General features: G+C 37.8%; 1 protein-coding gene across 2 annotated transcripts in view; it reads right to left on the reverse strand.

Annotated features, from left to right (window-relative positions):
• The window catches only part of ZFHX4 (zinc finger homeobox 4), a gene marked incomplete at its 5' end in the record, with an annotated part of 158,929 nt that overhangs the window by 30,456 nt on the left and 105,848 nt on the right, over window positions 1–22,625 (reverse strand). For both annotated transcript variants that reach the window (XM_082674627.1, XM_082674626.1), the window contains one exon: window positions 2,422–2,490. In XM_082674627.1, the coding sequence (XP_082530753.1) occupies window positions 2,422–2,490 (69 nt within the window). The remainder of the gene's footprint in view (window positions 1–2,421; window positions 2,491–22,625) is intronic.

The following is a 22,625-nucleotide window of genomic DNA, read 5'->3' on the forward strand; positions in this document are numbered from 1 at the left end:
AAATAACATACATAACAACCCCTTACTGTGGTTGAAATAATCAGGCCTTGCCTACCTTTATGACGTCATCTTACATTGTTCTCCTCCCCACTCACTCATCTCTCTCCAGGTCAGCCTTCTTTCTCTTCACGGACTATCACCAACTTCTTCCCCTCCTCTGTCTGTAAAGCCTTTCCCCTAATTGGGTCCTTCTCATTATTTTGGACTCAGCTCACCTGGCATTTCCTCAGAGAACTTCTCTGACCACTGCTTCTAAGGTAGTACATCACCTGTCACACAGGTGGGGTCCTCAGACTTTAGTGGGAATCACTGTCACCTGGAGGGCGTGTTAAACCACAGACTGCTGGGCCCCATCCTCAGTGTTTCTAATTCAGTAAGTCTGGGATGGTGCCTAAGAATCTGCATTCTTCCGAGTTCCCAGATTGGGCTGATGCTGCTTTTAAGGGGCCCACACTTTGGGAACCTCTGCTCTACACATTACCTCTTTTAATTCTTTTTTCACATTTGTTGCAATCTGAAAATAACATTTATTTGTATAGTAATATTGTCTAAAAATGAGAGAACTCATTTGCCTTACTCATAACCTATGCCCAACAGTTCCTGGCAATTTTGAGTTAAACTGGTGATTCCTAGTTTTCCTGCTTGGGGTAACTAGGTCTATGGTATGATGTCATCAATTAAAAGAGAAGGAGAAATGGTTTTGCAGAAAAGAGAAGTTCAATTTGGAATATGTTATATTTGACTTCCCTGTAGAACATCCCTATGAAAATATTCAGAAGGCATGGGAATATCTAAATATAAAGCTTCTCAGAGAGGTTGAAGTGAAGATGTACATTTTGTTTTGTTTTGTTTTGTTTTTTGTTTTTTGCGTTATGCGGGCCTCTCACTGTTGTGGCCTCTTCCGTTGCAGAACACAGGCTCCGGATGCGCAGGCTCAGCGGCCATGGCTCACAGGACCAGCCACTCTGCGGCATGTGGGATCTTCCTGGACCGGGGCACGAACCTGTGTCCCCTGCATCGGCAGGTGGACTTTCAACCACTGCACCACCAGGGAAGCCCGAAGATGTAAATTTTGGTGTCCTTTTTTTTACAAAACAATAAAGAAATGTATTGAGAGGGAGCGGTCTCCTTTTAGTCTAATATTTTTGTCATGGTCTTGATTTTTACCCTATTACTTTCAATCTAGTCATTAATGCAATTTTTTGATTGGCTTGAAGTGAAGAGGAAGAACTGAGTTTATGCTACTTTAGCTTAAATATGTTCTTTAGTTTTCTAGGGAAAAATAATATATAAAGTGAAAAATAATTACTTATAAATAAAAAAGTATTCATGAGACACACATAGGTGAAGGTAAACTTAACTTTGAAGACTTTTTTAAGAGGGAAGTCCTGAGTTTATATTGGAGGAATGGTTTCATTTACAATTTTTTAAAAGTATTTCAATACCCCATTATGAATGTGAAGGACTTTTTTTTTTTTTTTCTTTTTTCTTTTTTTTGCTGTACGCGGGCCTCTCACTGCTGTGACCTCTCCCATTGCAGAGCACAGGCTCCGGACGGGCAGGCTCAGCGGCCATGGCTCACGGGCCCAGCCGCTCTGCGGCATGTGGGATCTTCCCTGACCGGGACATGAACCCGTGTCCCCTGCATCGGCAGGCGGACTCAACCACTGCACCACCAGGGAAGCCCCTGAAGGACTTTTTATAATCATGTTTTTGTTATTCTGTATAACACATTATTATTCCAACTGTATAAATCTGGAAACTGGAATCATGTTTATACAGCAGAAATAAATGAGGTGTGTTGTAGCAACATGGGTGAAATTCCCCTTAAATTATCTGCATATAATGCTAAGAAGGCAGAGTCTCCTTCTTTTACCACACGCATAAGCACGCAAAGCACAGGAACTAGTGATTGTATTGACAGGGCAGTAAAAATCCAATCAACTCATCAATTACCAAAACTAACTCCACCATCCAGGTTGTTTGACTTGGGGAAAAATAATACCCAGCTTATTGACTTATACATTGTGTAAAACTGACCATTTAGGTAAAACTTCATTGTGTGTAAATGTAGATGTGAGAAATTATCCAGCGTAAGTTACCTGTTCTTTAAGAAATTGCTTTACATATGCATCCAAATATTGGCTACATTTGATTTAATTTATTTATTATATACTGGGTTGGCCAAAAGGTTCGTTTGGGTTTTCGTCCGCTCTTGCAGAAAATCCGAACGAACTTTTTGGCCAAGCCAATATTTAATTTATTATATATAATATTGATATATTCTATATAGGATTTAAATTATTTGTATGAGGGATCTGATCAGTTCTAATTAGAGCAGTTCCAGAGATAGTTCATTACATAAATTATGAGAGTAACAAATGTAGCTCATTCAAGACAGACAAGAATAAGACCAATTACCTGAGGTCGCTCTCAACTGCTGCTCTGTAAGATCATCCTCACAGGTCCTGGCTCCCAAAGAGGCAGTTTCTGCAGAGGACATCAGAGTGAAAGGTAATCAGCATGCCATGTTCAGCTCTGCAGTGTCAGCCAGTATCACAAGAACCCAAAATTTGGCTTTCAAAGAGATAAGCCTCAGGCAGAACTCAGGTGAATCTCTGGCACACCTTACATCCTAGTGGCTGGAAAAATGAGCCCAGGGAGTGGCAAGATTAGATCTAATTCTCAATAATCAGCAGCACACAGTGAATTTAATAATACAGATAAAATATGGAAACAAGAAAGGCTCATTCTGATTTTTCCCACTTGGTTATTTGGCCAAGCCTACATGTTGTAATGACAATGGCACATTACATAAACTATGAGCATACTTTTACTTCTCTGTCAAGGTACCAAAAAAAAGAAAAAAAATACTCAATATATGGTAGCTGATGTGAGAGACCAAAGCAAAAAACAAGCACTTGAAGAAACCTGAAGAATATGTCCAAGTCATCAATAAATCCACATCTTTATTCTGATCTTTTAGGTGAGCTCCAGAGCAGAAGTGCAGGCAATGTTTGCTGTTTGCTAAACTTATCCCCAGACAGAAATCATAGGTTTCACCTAGCTCCATTCTTCCTTTGGGTTCCCTGTCGTAGGGAAATCTATAAAAAACAACTAGACTTCAGAAATCACTTTCCACACCGTATTCTTTCTCTACTGACTCAACACATGGCGTTGATTCCATTTTACAAAGTCTCTTGTCACGTCTGTTTCTCTATTCTTCTGTCATCATCTCTTTCCTGACAGTTTCAATAGCCTCCACAACAATCTCTGGAATTCCATGTCTTTCCAATCTAATATCTCATAATATCTCAAGAGCTATCATTCAAGAAAGTAAAATTGCTTGAGTAAACATCATGACCCTAGCACTGGATTTTCAGTATATTACTTGACCTCTTTAAGCCCTGATTCCCTCATTTGTAGAATACAGATATAACTACATAAATAATCAACAACCATAAGAGAAAATAATCCAAATAAAGGGAAAATATGATATGGTCTTTTTTTTGTTTGTTTGTTTTTTGCGGTATGCGGGCCTCTCACTGTTGTGGCCTCTCTCGTTGCGGAGCACAGGCTCCAGACGTGCAGGCTCAGCGGCCATGGCTTACGGGCCCAGCTGCTCCGCGGCATGTGGGATCTTCCCAGACCGGGGCACGAACCCGTGTCCCCTGCATCAGCAGGCGGACTCTCAACCACTGCGCCACCAGGGAAGCCCCTGATATGGTCTTTAAAATGAGAAAACGCCGTATCTCGTTGAGAGGATAAAAAAGCTGTCACACAATCCTTACATTGTTAAATAGACTCAAGTTTATCTAATATTTCTAGGCAATAGCATCTGTGGTTGATTCTGAGGGCTTTAATTAAACAAATAATTAACCTTTAAAATAGAAGTGCACACCAAAGCACTATTATTGCCTTCACTAGTTGTTTTTCCTGCTACATACAAAACCTTTGGCCTTTGATGGTAAACTATTTAAAAACAATACAATCATAATAAATACCCAGTGCCCTTTCCCAAACAACAACAACAAAAAAAAAAAACAATTATCTTGTAACTATATCTTAAATTAGTTTTGAAAAAAAGAATTTGTCATCAGTCTTTGCTTATAAATTAAGGAATAACTTCCAAAAACTCACAACATTCGTGTCCAATCAATATGTCTCTCAAGAAGGCCACTTCTTCCTCCTGGCAATCTCTCATACCTTTATTCCTTGATCAATATTGTTCCTTTTATATTTTGAATGTCTTGTTTTCTTCTCCTGTTAAACTCTCATTCTTCCCTCAATACCTAAAGCAAGTGTCACCTCCTCTGTGCTTTCATTAACAATTAGCTTATACATATGTCTCAGTACTTTTGATGTATTGTGATAACTTTTATATGATTCATGTCTATTTCCCCAAGAAACTGTGAGTTCCTTGAGAGCTTTCATTTTAAGAGATTCTCAACTTAGGACAAAGTGAGGCATATCAAAGTCACCTAGGATACCTTTATTCAAAATACTAAACCACACCCCATATCCTGAAACAGATGAATCTCAAGATGAGAATTTTATAAAAGCTTCCCAGAGCCTCAGAACTCTAAATTCAAAGCTTCCTCAATTATACCAAAAACAGAGAAGTCATCTTACATATATATGTGTGTGTGTATATATATATATATATATATATATATATATATATATATAAACGTGTGCGTGTAAAACCATTTCTTCCCCTCTTTTCTAGCAAAAAACAATTCCATTTTATCAAAGAATCCTTACCATTTCACACACACACACACACACACACTTCAATGTATTAAATAGTCTTGTTCAAATAGATATCAGTAGTAGCTAAGTGAATTTGACCAAATGACTGCTACTCTTTAAAGATTCCTGAAAATAAAAAGAAAACAATGACATCTTATTAAGTTTGTATCTCTGCCAGATACTGTGGTAAACTATTTGTGTAAAAACAGTCATGTAACCCTCACAATAAAATCATGAGGTAATGCTTAATCTTCATTTTAAAAATCAGAAGCCTGGAGGCTCCAAGATGTTAAGGTCACTTGCCCCAGGTCCCGAAGTTTGAAACTGACAGAGCCTGAAATGAAACCCAGGTCAGTATGGTAAAAAAGTCTGAAATTTTGGATGTGTCCAGTTTTAATACCACAGTATTTAGAAGCTTATAAAGGTTTTCCTACCTTTGTAAAGGCCAGAAAACTAAGTGTGTGCATGTGGAGAGGGGTGGGAAGGAAGCGGGAAGAAAGCAACTTTTCACTAGTCCTGTGAAATTTCTGATATTTCATAAAAGATTACATTCTTTGAATATAAAATGTAACCAAATAATAGTTTGGTGCCACATTGAAATCCTTGCATTTAATAGTGATTTAAGGAAATGTGCAAAATGTCAAAACCAAAACAGTTATTTAATCTCACAAATTAGATCATGTGGCACTTGGAGACTACTCCGAAGAGAGTGACTTGTGCAAATAATTTTATAAAGGAATGTAGTGCAGTATGCCACAGAATTCTTTCTAGATCCTCAACAATAGTGCCTCCTTTATACAAATGATATAAATATTTTAATAAAGGAGATTTTAACTTATCAAATCAACTGATTATAGTTTTCTGCCTGTGTTAAATGACATGTTTAAAGCCTACTAATGATACTTAGCATCTTTCAATATTTCACTTTAATAATTGCTCTGTAATAACAAATCTGACTGTTGTTAACATGATCTGTCTCTTGCTGGTGATTTAATTAGATTACTAACTTGTGTTCTCTAGCACCTGATCTTTCTTATTTAATACTATTTAAAAATAAGACCACTGGGACTTCCCTGGTGGTGCAGTGGTTAAGAACCCACCTGCCAATACAGGGGACATGGGTTCAAGCCCTGGTCCGGGAAGATCCCACATGCTGTGGAGCAACTAAGCCCATGCACCACAACTACTGAGCCTGCACTGTAGAGCCTGCAAGCCACAACTACTGAGCCCACGTGCCACAACTACTGAAGCCTGCGCGGCTAAAGCCCGTGCTCCACAACAAGAGAAGATATCGCAATGAGAAGCCTGCGCACCGCAATGAAGAGTAACCCCCTGCTTGCCGCAACTAGAGAAAGCCTGCGTGCAGCAACGAAGACCCAATGCAGCCAAAAATAAAATAAATAAATTTATTAAAAGAAAATAAGACCACTGATAATTCATTCAGTATTCTACTCTATTCTGTCAATTTTGTGATGATCACACATTTGAAAATGATACCAAATTATTTTTATTAACACAAGGTGGGAGTAATTGCTGCATTTTCTGAGGAATAGTATATTAATTAGCACAATCACCATCACTACCACCATTTTACAGCATTTGCTTTATGCCAGGAACTGACTGATGCTCTTTATATGCGTTAGGACACCTCAAGCAAGAGGCGGAGCTATGATTCGAACCCATATAGCTTTATTCAGGAATAGCTCTCTTAACCACAATGATATACTGAACCATATTTTTTAAATCCTAAAAGTGGCTTTCTTTCTGATTCTGTAATTATTTCTCATTTCCCTTTTTTCTCATTTGACCTGAGTTCTGCTAATCACCTTTTCCCTTACCCCAAACCAAATGGTTACATCTCCAGAGACAATGCTTAAAACCTAAATTTTGGGCTTCCCTGGTGGCGCAGTGGTTGAGAGTCCGCCTGCTGATGCAGGGTACACGTGTTCGTGCCCCGGTCTGGGAGGATCCCACATGCCGCGGAGTGGCTGGGCCCGTGAGCCATGGCCGCTGAGCCTGCGCGTCCGGAGCCTGTGCTCCGCAACGGGAGAGGCCGCAGCGGTGAGAGGCCCGCGTACCGCAAACAAACAAACAAACCTAAATTTTTAGGGTTCTTACTCCTTTTAATTATGAGAATGAAAGCCCCCACCACTCTCTCTCTTTTTTTGTCCTGCCACACCTACTCATAAGCTTGTCCACCTCACTACTCCTTTTTTCCTTCCCTTGTTTGAATAATATTTATTCTGTAAGTTAACTGATAACTTTCAGGCATTCAATCTTAGTTCAAAAGTCATCAAGTTCTTATCTGGCAAATCTTGATTTTTTTTTTTTCCTGCAAATTGGAATAATACTTTAAAAAAACTATATAATCCATACAAATCTAATGATCAGGGCAAGATCTGGAATTTTTAATTTTTTAAAGCAGTCTAGATACACAAACAGAGAATTCTAAGTTTAAGATTGCTGTCATTTGGGAATAAATCTAATCTAATCTGCACTTGATTATTGCAGCAGCCCCGTGCTTTTTATATTCTTATCAGCAAATCTAGGAAGCGTTTGGCACAAGTTCAGTGGAAGTTGGAATTTTTAAAATAATGGTTGAATGTTTAAGTTGCTAAGTATAGTACTAAGATAGTATTTGCTTACAAAACGTCCATGTCTCAACCCCTCCCATTGATATGTTAATGCATTAAATAATCAAGTGCATCACTATTTTTAGTAAAATGTTTAGCACATAAAATAAAAAATACACCACCAAACAGAGTAAATATTAAGCTAATTGGTCTAAAGTAATAAAGAGAAAGAAAAACATTTTCTGTAGTCCTAGGTCCTAGATAACATTTTGAGTTCCACTTTACTTTCATCCATTAAAAATATATATATATATATATGCCTATTCTTATTTTATAATTGGAGAATAAGACCAAATTCTGAAAGAGAATCCACAAATTTCAACAGCCCTTCTAGCTCCTCCCCCAATTTTTTGAAGTCCCTCCTCTCTCTACCTCAGCTCTGTGACTCATTGTAAAAGGTATCTTATAGACTGGGAATACAGAGAAGATACTTGCAGCTCTCTAGTTTCAAAATAATAAGTGAATACTTGTTGGAAACCTGTTAGGTGCTAAGCACGTAACATGCATTTCCTTACTCCATCCTCACAGTAAATCTGTCACAGAAAAGCCATTGCTTTTACGGAAGAGATGAGATATCAAAGCTCAGACGTTTGTCCAAAGGCACAGAGTGGCAGAAGGTAGGATTTCAACTGAGTAAGTCTGATTCCAAAGCTCTGGACTCTCCCCTGGACAGGGGTGCCTCCAGCCAGCCCCCAGGACTCCTGGGCCAGGAAGCCTAAAAACTTCGAGTTTCCTACCTCCTAAAAAAACAGCTCAAACCCCTTCAAAGCAGATTCACCATAACAAGATCAATATTTAGAAGAGCACATCAAATTCAACATTTATTACTACCGTGGTAGTTCACATTTTAATAAAAACCTCTGGACTTGCTTGTGTGTTGCAAAAGAGAAGCCTGTTTCCAGTTGAAGCAAGTTTGCAATTAAAAATGGTTTCAAGTGGTCTTCTCCATCCTTTTCCTATGTGGATACAAAGAGTGTGCTTCTAAAAAAGCTAAGCAACTCAGCATGTTACCAAATGGTTTTGAGTAACCAAGCAACATCATCATTGTTGATCTGCAGTGCTTTCTCTTAAATTAGTTCTTCTAGGCAGTAATAGATTGAAGTGCATTGGATGTTCCAGTGTCAATTACCTGAATGGGGCTGGATTTGTAATTTTTTACTTTCTGAAAAAGTAAAGCTCCTTTGCCCTGCCCTGTCTGGTTTTACCCAGAAGTTATTTTTATATAGTAAGGCAGTAGTATCTCCTGGGGCCTCCCGGCCAGGAATGTATGATCACTTCTTTCTGCTTCTTGAATCATCTATGACCTCAGTGTAATGGGACCTAAAAGAATTTAATAAGTTCCTGATATCAATTAGTTTCAATAAATTACTCATACATCTTCTTAAGGTCTCACATTTTAAAGTGCTGTTACTGAAATATTTTTTCTTAAATTTACTAATGCCTAATACATCTCTCCATATAAGATTCTATTTTATTTGATTATTTTGAAAGGAAAAGATTGAACTTCTCGTATAATTTAGGGATAATAGCACATTCCCATCTATCAACCAGTTGCCCAGTTATCTAGACGCGAGTCCTTATAGGATTTGTGACAATCTCTCTTTATATTGTCTAAAACGATTTTCATTCCTTAGCATACTATGCTGGCTTGGCTAGGTTTCTCATTAACACAGGGACACGTCTTGTCCACACACGGATCCCTAGCCTACCCAGTAGGAACATGTGGAACACTGCCTACTTATTTCAACACTTCGTTTTCTATCTCATAGCTAGTTTTTCATCCTTTACTTTCTACTCCACAGTTGCCAAGTTTTCTGAATAGCCTCATATTAGGTTAAAAGCCTTGCAAAGTTATTTTTTAAAATAGAAAAGAAAATAAATGTTTAGTCAGCAGGGCATCTTTATCACAATTTCCTTTAACTCTATCAAAGACCCCTTACAAGGGTATCGTTTACTCTAAGGGAAGTTGCATTCCTTTATCTCAGTCATTATTTGGTTCTTAGAAATTTCTACAACTTCTCTCACACTTTCACCTCAAAGACTTCTGTAATGATAGGTGCTTCCCTCAAAGACTGCATTGTTTTAAAATTACTGCAACAATACTAGAGTTGAATCAGTTTCACAACTTAAAAAAATGTTTTCTGGACTCTGCAATGATAATCTGCAATGATTTCATCATTCCCAAGATTTTACTTCAATCATATTCAATGAGTTACTTGGGCATGCTTCTTTGGAACCATTATCCATGAAACCATCATTCACTCTGGCTGTGGAGAACCAGAGAAAGTAACCCTGTGTTGAAATAATAGTCATTTTTTAAAAAACTATTTGAGAGTCATTCTGTTTCCTTGAAATTTTGAGCAAAGATAAAAGATAAGACATCAGTAACATAAAAATAGCCCACTTCTGCTATAGCTAAGTGGCCCTTAGAAGCCTATGTTGTTCAAAAACAATTTCATTTGAAGAATATTGACTACTCCTATGTATATGTTTGTGCTAGGGAAAAACAAAAAAACAAAAAACAAAAAAAACAACCATGGACTTAAGAAACAAACACACTCAGGCTTGAATCCCAGCTCCACCACTTTCTAACTACTTGAAGAAGCAAGTTACTTAGCTTCCCTGAAATTCAGGATCCTATATGTGAAAATGGAAACAAAAATACCCAGATTTCAGGGGATAATAAGAAGTAATGTTAATAAATATATAAAGCATCTAGTACTGAGTAATTAGTAGATGTGTTCACAGATGATTCTTCTCTGGCTTGGTCCACACTGCTGAACAGAAGTTATTCAAAGAAGAGACTACATCAATTTGGTATATTGACATTTTAGATTATAGTTATATGTAATGGACTCTCTGTCCATCAGTTAAGTGTTTTAAGCCTTTAAAAGATCACTATTATTTGTGTAGATATTTTAGAAATAGCAAATGTTAACAAGGCTAAACATTGGTTTCCTAAGCAGCATAGTTTGTAAGTTCTTTTTTTTTTTTTTATCCCTAAGCAAATTTTACATATGCTGCAATAAAAGTGGTATGTGAACCACATTGTAAAGACTGTTCAGTTCACAGTAGTTTGGCCATTTACAAAAGGTATAATGAAGGAGATGAACTCAAAGGAGTTGTGGTGATGGACAAGTCAGCCCTAGGTTTTCCCTAGCAAGAGAGGGATCCTCCCCTCCCCAATTCCAAACTCCCACCATCAGTATAATATTAAGAGAAAAACTCAACCAGAAGTCAAATCTCAGAATACAGGTCTGCAAATGTGGCATTCTCCAAAAATCAAAAAATCTCCATTTATACACAAACATTGGGTCAAGTAATTTTCTAGACTATTCCTTACACTGCAGTCACCTAAATCATATGACCTACTGAGAACATCATCAAAGCACAAAACATTTATTTTTTTTCTCCGAAGCAATCCCTAATGAACCGAAGACAGTACGTTAGAGCTTTCACAAAGCCAAGTTAAGTGAGAAAGGTAAAAAAATAAGAATTAAAACTCTGCTTCAATCCATGTAGATTTAAACTGATCTATTAGCATTTTGGAGCCAGTCTTCCTATTATAAAGTGAGGATAAAGTGGTCTGTTCTGCTTGCCTCACAAAGTCACCGTAAGGATGAAGTAGAACTTGTTATCATCACCTCCAGGTGATCATGCAAGACAGGGAAATACAATCTTTGTACTACACTTTCTAAATATTGAACGTCTTAAATACGCCGACATGGAAGGCACCACTACTACTTATAATAAACGATCCTATACAGTTATATATATGGGGGAAATGATTGCTTCCCATGTGCAGGCTTATTTATTTTGTGAATTATACATGGCCATAAAAGAAAATCCTCAGATGACTAAATCAATTCTTTTTATCAACACTGTAATTGTTGAAATAAATTTATCAATAACCTAAGATGGAGAAGTTCCCTAAATTATAAGTAAATAATCCTCGGGTTATTACTGTTCAGAGTTTTCTACATTTCACCACATTAGGAAAGGTCAAATTTATATAATCCTATAGCCCAAATTATACTTACAAGAATTGACCTGGGCAATGATGGATACAAACATAAGTAAAATAAATCTGGAGAAGGAAAGTTAGTGAAAGTATGCATAGTCCCAGAAAAGGAAGATTAGAAAGGCTAGGCTGAAGCCAAGAAGGAAAAATGTACTATTGGAACCTGCTATGAATTTTCAAGACAATACTTATGCGTACCCATGAAATGTTTATTTAATAAATCACTCATTAATGAGCAGATTGATGAGATTTGGCACATTGTTTCTTTGGACTGTATTAGTGGCAGAAAAAATGGTTTCTGAGACACAGCCAATTTTTTTCTTCTTTGTCTGGATGCAAGTATTGCAAAGGGTCCCTTGATCTGGGCAAAGTGAGTGTTTTAAGCAGGAGATGCCATGATCATATTTGCATCTTTGGGATGCTATGCAGGGGATGGAATGGAGGAGGAAGAGTTCGGTTGTTTTAAAAAAAAAAAAAGGACACTGGAACATTCATTGTACTTCCATCTATTACCTTCTAGAAGAAATCATGGATTAAAGGAAGAATAGTGATTCTATTGGGGAGAAAAGGAACGTTAAAACATCCAAGATTGGGGTAAGAGAAAAGATGATGAGCTCAATTTTGGACATGAATTAGAGGAGAGCTGATGAGTAAACATTTAAGTTTCTGAAACTAGATTCTGGAAGAGAAGTCTGAGTTGAAAATCATTTGGAAGAAGTCATAACTAATACTAGTGAGTAGATGGCACTCCTGAGGAAGAACACATAGCATACAGAAGAGGACAGCTGAGGACAGAACCCTAAGGAAGGAAAATTAAGAAGCAAGTGGCTTGAAGATTACTGAAAGAATACAAAAGATGATGATGGAGAACAAAGAGGTAGTCACAAGACCCTGGAGTGATCAGTAAAACAGTGACCAAAGGAAAAGAACTTTCCAGAGGTTTGAGGCACAGCATAAAGTTACACAGAGAAGTAAAATAAGGCCCTGGTGATATTGTGAGAGATGATGGTGAAAGAGGCAGTAGAGGGATGGTACATACTTCATAGAAGGAGTAGATAGAACTTGCTGATGGGTCTGATGAGGAAAGTGACAGAAGACGACGGATCAAAGATGATTCCAATGTTTTTTTGCCCAAGAAATTAGAGGAATGGAGAGCCTGTTTACTGAGATGAGGAAAAGTGCAGGTGGAACAAGTTGGGAGCGAGGAGAAGGTTTGGAATCAGTAATTTGGAAAATGTTTGGTTTGAGATGCTTTGTTTATATACCTAAGTAAAGGTGTCAAGTAGGTAAGTGTGGCAGTGGGGGCAGAGAGGAGAGGGCGAGGGAAAGAGAGAAAGAAAAGGAGAAGGAGATGTAGGAAGGAAGGGAAGGAGGGAGGAAGGTAGGAAGAGGTCAACATATAGATGCTCATTTAAGTCCTTGAGATGAGATTGAATAATATCACCTAGAGGATACATGAGGGTACATGACTGAACCCAGGATACACTCTTACACAGGACACATCAAAGGAGGGGATGCTGTGAGCAGTCCACTCCAGCAGGGCAAAGCACTTTATCCTTGACATTGTTTAGAATTGCCAGTGTGTGGTAAAAATAATCATCAAGCAGGCTAAACTTTAGTCAGTTTTATTACTGTTTTTAAATTCCTATAGGAATGCTGCCACTTTATTGCCTGAACGGGGGTGGAATAGTCACACTATCCCCTCCTCAAATAAGAGGAAACCAGTGAAGAAGACTGAGCAAGACCAGTCCATGCAGTAGAAGATCCAGAGAGAATGGGGTATGGAAGCCTCATGAAAGAGCCATTTCAAAAAGAAGGGAGAGGTGAACTTGTTAAAAGTTGCTGGTTGGTCAGATGAGAATTAGGAATTGACCATGATGTTCGCCGAAGAATGGGTGCTTAGAGCCTTTGACCAGAGCTTCTTTTGAGGAGTGGTGAAGGCAAATGCCCCCTGAACGTGGGTATAAGAGAGAATGAAGATGGATGAATTGGAGGAGTCAAGAGCAGATGATTCTCTGAGGCGTTTTGCTGTAAAAAGGATCAGAGAAATGGGACAGCATGCGGAGGTGGCTGGGGCATCATGGGAGGGTTTTTTTGTGGGTTTTTTTTTTTTTTTTTTTTTTTTGCGGTACTTGGCCCTCTCACCGTTGTGGCCTCTCCCGCTGCGGAGCACAGGCTCCAGACGCGCAGGCTCAGCTGCCATGGCTCACGGGCCCAGCCGCTCCGCGGCACGTGGGATCTTCCCGGACCGGGGAGCGAACCCGTGTCCCCTGCATCGGCAGGTGGACTCTCAACCACTGCGCCACCAAGGAAGCCCACATGGGAGGGTTTTTGTTTTTGTTTTTGTTTTAATGTAGAGTGATGTAGAGAATGTCAGTATGAGGATGGTGATGAGCTAGTGGTGAGGGAAAATTAATGATGCAGAAGACAGTGAGGCAGTGACAAGTGTCAGATGATGGATCTCATAGCATCCAGATGGGTGTGGATTTCTGAAGCAAGTGTGAACGGGGATAGAAGTCAAATGATCACGCAAGTCAGTGGAAGTTAGGTTAGAACTTAACCTCATAGAAGCTGGAGGCTGTCACGATCATGACAAAAGTTGGGGATGAGAGTTGGGGGAGTACAAAGTTACAGAGGAGAGTAAAGAGGTGTCAAAATGAATGAGAATGTTGTAAAACAGGGACTAGAAAAGAGGGCCAGATAGCAAAAGCCATTTTGTTTTAGCACATAAAATATTCCTATTGTCCTTTTTTGTGATACCCGATGACAGAAACCATTTTTGCTGAGTAAAGATTTGACCAGTAATCCTATCTAGCTATGAGCCAGGACCACTACTTTTTCCTTGTAGATACTATGGAGGCCATGTAAGCAATAAAATTATTATCAACAAAAATGAAAACCTTGCAGAACATAAACGGTCTCCTATTAAATGCTTAGATTAAGTTTTATGGCAATACTATCACACTGTATTTTTCATAATCTTTCTAAGTTTGATCAAAAAAACTTACATGTGATGCACATAGCAGATGAATTTTAGGATTTTGGTACAAGGTGATGAAAATATCTCAGAAATGTATGATGACTTGGTCCATTAAGTTTGTTGTCATGGCTAAGTAGATGAAGTAACTCATGATCATTACTAATGGAAAAGGTGATGTATAAACTAAAACCAAATTATCGTAAACATCTTATGATTAAAACAAACCAAAAAATAATTCTGCAAAAATTTAAAGATATCGCTATTCTAAAATACATGATAATGGCAAACAGGAAAAGTGAACTTTAATACATGTGGACAATTCACAAATGATGACCAGAATTCAAATACACGAAGGGGCAAAATAAACAAAAAGCCATAAATATGGTCACCTTAAAAAAATAAAAGGTATGTTGGGGGAAGGAGGGGGAGGAATCTCGTGGTAAAAAAATAAAAAGTAACTTTTTCTTTTATCTCACTTCTACAAACTATAAATGAAAACATCTTTAATGTGGTAAGTAATTTGAGCCAAATGTAGAATTCCCTTTTGAGGATTTTTAACATTGATATTTTTAAGGATGTAGAAAGGATAGCCATATATGTTTGACCCAATAAAATAAGTAATACGGGAATGAATTTCATCTTTTTTATGGCTAATATTTTCTAGCTTTTCTATACATTATACATTTCTTTACCCTGATCTTCACAATCTGTCCTCAAGAGGCAACAGAACTCTATCGCCCCAAATACTCTAGAACTCTTTCCAGAATAAAGAAAACAGACCTCTAATTTGCAGATCTGTGTCTGCTTTTTTGCAGCTACACTATGAATTGTTGAGAAGTATCTCTTTATAGTCACAAAATTAGAATGTAACAGGGCAAAGCCAAATGGAATCAATTTTCATTTGTTCCAATTCAACCCTCTCCCACCCCCCACACCCCGTCTCCTCTGTGGTGTCCCTGAAAGGGTTGCAGGGTATTTATGGATTGGTGTTGGGGCACTTTGTTTTCCTTCCTTCTGCAAACACACAGTGGCAATCCTGTCTTGCTAAAAGTCTTGTAAATAGGAACCAACGAACTTCTCCAGATGGATCTCCAACAAAAATGTCAACTCCCATGAATGTTTCATTCCACCTTATGTACAGTTCACCTCATGACCTAGTTCTGGGTTTGTTTTCATTCATGGGTTCAATGAGTATTTATTGAATACTTACTATATGCAACTCTGATAGTCACCTTATGGAAGTACAATAGAACAATTTCTAGATATTTTAGTTTAATCAATCTTTTTTATTCAGATAAAAAACTGTCCTGGACTTACATTGTTCCACATTCCATAAAAGATTTCTTCAATACTTATTTAGCATAAATGACATTAACAGGCTAATATAAGTATAGCCTCTAAATGTTATAAATAAAATAGCCTCTAACATGGTTTCATTAAACTACAAAAGCCTCTAAAAAATCATGATGAAAAATGACAATGTTTTGTTAGTTAAAAAAAACAACAACTTATAAACACATTATTTCTGCTTTGCACTGGTTGTTTAAAGAGTTATGTTTGAAAGGGGGCAGGGTCATGCCTCACTATCAGACCCCTGCTTTTCACTCCCCCTGCCCACTTAAGTCTGAGCCAAGCTTGGGAACTTATAGTGAAATCTTTGACTCTTTGATTGCTTGTATTTAGTCAGTAAGTTTGCTCTGTGGATTTGTTTCTCACATACTTTTCCATTTACCTACAATTCTCTCAGTAACAGCCCCCTAATGTGTCCACCACAGTGACTGACCTTGAAGGAGCTTCTGCCTCTAGGTCCCCCCAACGTGATCCCTCTGACACATGGCTGCTACATCATGCTTCCCTAAAACACCTCTGCAGTGATGTCATTCTCACACTCAAAAGCTTTAGTGTCTTCTTATTTTCTGCCTCATCAAATCTAAACTTTGCTCAGCTTCCAAAGCCTTCCATAGTCTCAACTATCTACTTATTTTTTGCCACTTTCTCCTGAATGGTCATTATTAGGCACTCAGTTTATTTTCTTGCTTCTCAACAAAATCTTGTCAATTTTCTTTCATCCCTATGTCTGAATCACATCATCTCCCTTCTCAACTGTAAGGGCCATGCCTAAATAAATAAACAGGCAAATAAACAGACGCAGAGCCAAACAACTAAGACTCTATCTCACATTCCCAATCCTACACATTCTTCATGTCCTAATATTCCACTCACCATAACAAACCCCACAGATTCAATGCTCCTTTGAACAGTCCTGAACTTGGAGAAGTTCCTTAAACTTTGATGGTTTACATGACTTATTGTGTCAAGTATATTGATTTTGTCTTCCAGGCAGCTTCTAAACTCCTTGAGGGCAGGGAACTTTCATTCTTTTGTCTCTCACAACCCCAGGCCAGCTGCTACGCCCAGAGCTGATGTCCAGTGGATTCCTCTCTAGGGGGTTCTATAATCAATAATGACAGCAAAGAAGAAGAATCTTTTTCTTCACTTCATTCTGATTCTGACTCCAATTAATTCATCAAGCATTTGCTACACTTAAGGGCAAGTATTTGGTATTCTCTCTCAAAGGGAAAAGAGTTAAAAATCTTACAGAAAGAGGCTAAAGGGGGAGAAAAGTTCTTTGAGGCATATGCCAGCTTTGTGAGCAATCTTTCTTCTTTTTCTTCTCACGTACAACTGTTACAACATTGTAGAAACAAGTTCCCCTCCGCTGTTTTTCTTTCACTAGTGTCTTCTTGTGACTGCCTGGTGAATATGTAAGTCATATGCATTTAATCCTTTGAAGTTCAAGCACATTCTTGCTTGAAACAAAAGCTCTAGAGAATGAAATCAGAGTATACAATTATTGCAAAATGGCAATAAAATCACCTCCCCACACATCCCTTGAGAACGATGGTCAAGGAAGATCTGGCTGAGGGCTGAGACAGACTGTCAACTTGACTTTTAATTTTATAAACTATGATGGTTTGGACAAGAAAATGTCTTCAAAGGGTCAATGTCATTTCTGTAAATGGAAAGAAGACTGAGTGTGAAAAGACTGCTTTGAATCAAGCTTAAGGAAAAAAAAAAAAGTAAAACCCACGAGCAAATATCAACAGTACTTTCTCCATTTTTCTCTTTTTGTTCCTTTAAGAGGAATTTTTTTAAGTGAGGAAATTGCAGTTAAATTTATTTTACAGGGCTTCCCTGGTGGCGCAGTGGTTGAGAGTCCGCCTGCCGATGCAGGGGACGCGGGTTCGTGCCCGGGTCCGGGAAGATCCCACACGCCGCGGAGCGGCTGGGCCCGTGAACCATGGTCGCTGAGCCTGCGCGTCCGGAGCCTGTGCTCCGCAACGAGAGAGGCCACAACAGTGAGAGGCCCGCGTACAGCACAAAAAAAAAAAAAAAAAAAAAAAAAAAAAAAATTATTTTATAGCCCTTAAACTGAAAACATTTGCCTATGAAGCTCTAATGACCTACAATATTCTATCTGTAAAGCATCATTTGGCCCCCTGCTGTTTCATTTAACTTTAGCTGAACCTTTTTTGTTGCTTCCTAATCTACCCTAATTTGCCTAAACCCCTTATTTGTCCTTTCTCAAACTGTTTGTTTACATCTCACTGGAAATGTGTAACAATAACAAAGTGCTTTAAGGACTAGAAATAGTGATAGATTTAGACACCCAATTTTTCTTCACAGCATAAAAAGACATTCAAATTAACACACATTCACTGAGCGCACACTAGGTGACAAGGGCCATATTTGGCAAGTAGATACTAAGATGAAAACAACCTCTGGTGCTTTCAAGGAACTTGAATCTGGAGAAGGAGACAAAGTAGAAAAAACACTACAATGTGGGAAGTGACCTGCTGGCGGTAGGAGTCAGGTATTCTTGACACAAAACAACACAGAACAGTGAACTCTGTGGGAGAATGAAGCATTAATGCAATACGTATCTTATTCTGTAACATGTCATTTAAATATTTCTTTTTTCTGTTTTGGAGAAACATTTTATAGACAAACAATAAGACAAGGAAAATGACCAGCTTTTAAAATCTTCCCTTCAACCTACATCCCAAGAGGGAAAGAGGGCGGGATGGATAAATTCGGAGACTGGGATGGACATATGCACACTACTATATATAAAATAGATAACTAATAAGAACCTACTGTATAGCACAGGGAACTCTACTCAATATTCAATAATCTCAATACTCTGTACAGCAAAATTCACTTTGCTGTACAGCAGAAACTAACACAACATTGTAAATCAACTATACTCCAATAAAAATTAATTGAAAATAAATAGATAAAATCTCTCCGTCAACCTACGTAAACAGCAGAATATGATAAAGATAAGTACAGTGACGTTCAATTGGGAATCAGAAGCTTGGGTTGTGCTACGGATTAGCCTTGTAACCCTAAGTCCTGAAACTGCTGAGCGACTGTTCCCTCAGCTGGAAGATGGTGGGTGGGACCTACCTGAGTTTTAAGGACCCCTTTGGCTTTCCTATGATTTGAACATCTGCACTTACTTTTGTCAACTCACAAGTACTTGCTACAAGGCTGAGGAGAAGATCTCATAAGATTGGACAATAATTCACCTTTACCTAAATATGTTATTCGTGTGTTGATATTTACAGCCCTCTCTTTTCACGTTCCCTTTCACATGACTAGCCCTTTGGTCCTTTATATTCACATAACCCTTAATTCTTTTCCAAGTATGTTCACATTCACCATCTCAAGCGCTCTTACTCTATACACTAACCATACTCCAAAGAATCTTCCCTCACTCTGTTGCTAAGACATACATCTTATAACCTTCTTGTTCACTCTTATTTCAAACTACTCTGCTTTATGTTTAACTCTATGCTTTTCTGCTTTCCTTTCTTCTAAGAGGAACCAGATTCATCATTTCCTAGCCCCTCTCTACCCTCTTTCTCAGTTGCCCATTTTTCAAAATCACTGAAGTGGATTTGTTTTGACTGAGTGCTCAAAACCTCAAGGAACCGAAGAACAAAGGTGACTCTGTATACTACTTCTAATAAGTTAATTTAGGAAAACTCTGGTTTCCTAACTCTGGTTTCTTCAAAAATACGATGTCCCTGGAAGTTCTTAAGTTAGCAGCTTGCACTGGGGAAAAGGAAGTCCGTCTATGCAGCCAGGATGCCTGAGAGGCACCCATCCTACCTAGTGTGTACGTGGTCAGATTAGTGGAGTGGGCTTTCAGAGAGAGCAATAAACACAGCAGTACCAGAGAGTGGCTCCATCTTTAGAAATATAATTTTTAAGTATAACTCAAACTATGTGTCACTAGTTTTCTTTCAGTGTTCTTAGAGTTCAGCATTTCTGGTTGAGGAATATTAATAATCTAGTGGAAGCTATGGACCGCCTTCCTACAAAAATGCACATATGGATAATTCCACAGGCAATTACAAGGGAGCATGGAATTCCTAGGCCCATGGAGCCCAGGTTAATAAGCTGTGCACAAATAACCAGGATAAGCTCTTTTGTGGTGTTACATAACTCTTAAAAATGTAATCTCCATTCCCTTTTGTTGCATTAATGTAAAACTTTTTTGTTTGCCAAGAAACCAAGGGTTTGGTCATCTAATTGAGACAGTCATAACTTCTTAGTTTCTTTTTTTGTTTTTAGTAATTATTAAAGACAATGTTTATCAGAGATTATCATATTAAGTGAAGTAAGTCAGACAGAGAAACACAAATATCATATGATATCACTTATATGTGGAATCTAAAAAAATGATACAAGTGAACTTATTTACAAAACAGAAATAGACTCACAGACATAGGAAGCAAACTTATGGTTACCAAAAGGTAAAAGTGGGTGGAGGGATAAATTAGATGTTTGGGATTAGCAGATACAAACTACTATACATAAAATAGATAAACAACAAGGTCCTACTTTATAGCACAAGGAACTATACTCAATATCTTGTAATAACCTATAATGGAAAAGAATCTGAAAAAGAACATATATATAATTTTTGTTTTTTGTTTTGGTTTTTTTTTGCAGTACGTGGGCCTCTCACTGTTGTGGCCTCTCCCGTTGCGGAGCACAGGCTCCGGATGCATAGGCTCAGCGGCCATGGCTCACGGGCCTAGCCACTCCGTGGCATGTGGGATCTTCCTGGACCGGGGCACGAACCCGTGTCTCCTGCATTGGCAGGCGGACTCTCAACCACTGTGCCACCGGGGAAGCCCCATATATATATATTTTTAAAAGACAATGTTATAGAAGAATAATATGAGTAAAGAACAATTGTATGGGGACTTCCCTGGTGGTTCAGTGGTTGGGACTCTGTGCTCCCAATGCAGAGGGCCCAGGTTTGATTCCTGGTCAGGGAACTAGATCCCACACGCGTGCCGCAACTAAGAGTTCGTATGCCCCAATTAAGGAGCTGGCGAGCCACAACTAAGGAGCCCGCCTGCCACAAGTAAGACCCGGTGCAACCAAATAAATAAATAAACAATTGTATGTTCCCAATTAAAATCTTTGAAAAGAATACTAATTCAAATAGAGACTGAACCCCAAATGAACTGAATGTGGTCTGTACAGCACACTGAGCATTCGGTGGGCACTGACTTATGCCACCTATTTCCCAATGATGTGGTCACTTACTCTGTGTGAGTAGGATCAAAACAAAAAGGATAATGCCAAACCACACAGACATGTTTACATAAAGACAAATTAGCCGATCACTGAGGTAAAAACAAAACAGAACTCTTCAAAAGAAAAATTGATTCCATTTTTCTACTATATAAAGTCTAAAAGAAATTAGCTGAATTTTTAAACTAAAATAATCAAATGTTTTAGAGTCATATGCTTACATATTGGCAAGAAACCTTACTCCAGTAGCCTAGAAGTGTAACGGATCTCTCCAAACACTTAACTAAATCCTTATGTAGAATACAGTTGATTAAGTATAGCATGAATAACAATAACTAACAAAGGTCACCTAGAGCATGTAGGTTAACCAGGAGAATGTCCAATGTTTCTGTATTATGGCTAATATTAGGCATAATTTTGAAAATTTGAGCTCTGGAAAAATAACATTTTCAAGAAGGCATTAAAATGATATGCAAAGCAGCTTCATAAAATTTAATATGCATTCTACAAAAAGTGGGGAAATTTTTGATTTGAAAACCAAACTTTATGAAGAAGGAAAGATTAAACAATTAAACTAGGTTTTCAAATGAAGTTGATTTCCAGACATCCTTTTTAATTCTCCAATTCAACCGCAAATTTCGTCACTGAAATACCTAAGTATGAAAACTCTGAAAGATGTTGATATTTTTGGCTTACCAACTTTGGTGATGTTCTTTTTTTTTTTTTCTCTAAAAAACTTGTAAATATTCTCAATCAAAACAAAAAGATCTGCCATGAGACTTTACTGAGGGAACAAAATGCTTTAGAAAAGTTTGGTAAAATCAAGAAATAGAGTAGATTGAAACCTTATAATATTCATTTCAAATCATCTCCAGGTAGTGAAGAAGCAAAGCAGTGTTTTTTTCCTCCCCCTCAATGAATCTGGAAGTCAAGACTTTTCTTATAAAACACAAAACCATACCAAAAAAAACTTGACAGTAAACTTATTTTAAAAATGTTTACTTTTATCTGTACATGATCCTGAGGGTGTTAAAAGATGCTGAGAAAGGCCATGGGGCAGTTTAAAAACTGAAACTTTCAAACATCATTACAGTACATAATCTTTGCCCCACAAGCACCATCTTTGCCTTCAGCGTTCATAATAATTATTGCTATTTGCAAATATGTCAGTAAAGCTTAGCTGGTTCTTGGGAAAATTAGATTGAATGCCATCAAATAATTTTAAAAAACAGCAACAACACAACAACGTTTTGCCTACAATTGTAAATTATACAGTACGTTGGAGAGAAAAACACATTAGTTCAAATACTGTGTGTCACTAATTCATTCATTTCCTTACAATCCATATGGAACCTCAATATACAATGCTTTCCTTTCTTCAACTCATTCCAGTTAAAAAAGGAAGATAATGCTTAAAATATTATAGAGTTTTGAAGGTACACGTGAAATAAATATTTCTGACTATTTTACCTCATATGGATGATAGTAAAAATACCACTACTATTTTCCTCCAAAGTATATTTTGTTTTTTAAATTTGACTTAACATCACCCAACACTACTTACTATGAAGAATTAAAAACATAAGTTTATCAACCATTCTTAGAATGAAACTCAACAAAG

Source organism: Grampus griseus (assembly GCF_964374135.1).
Source record: "Grampus griseus genome assembly, chromosome: 17".
Taxonomy (NCBI): Eukaryota; Metazoa; Chordata; class Mammalia; order Artiodactyla; family Delphinidae; genus Grampus; species Grampus griseus.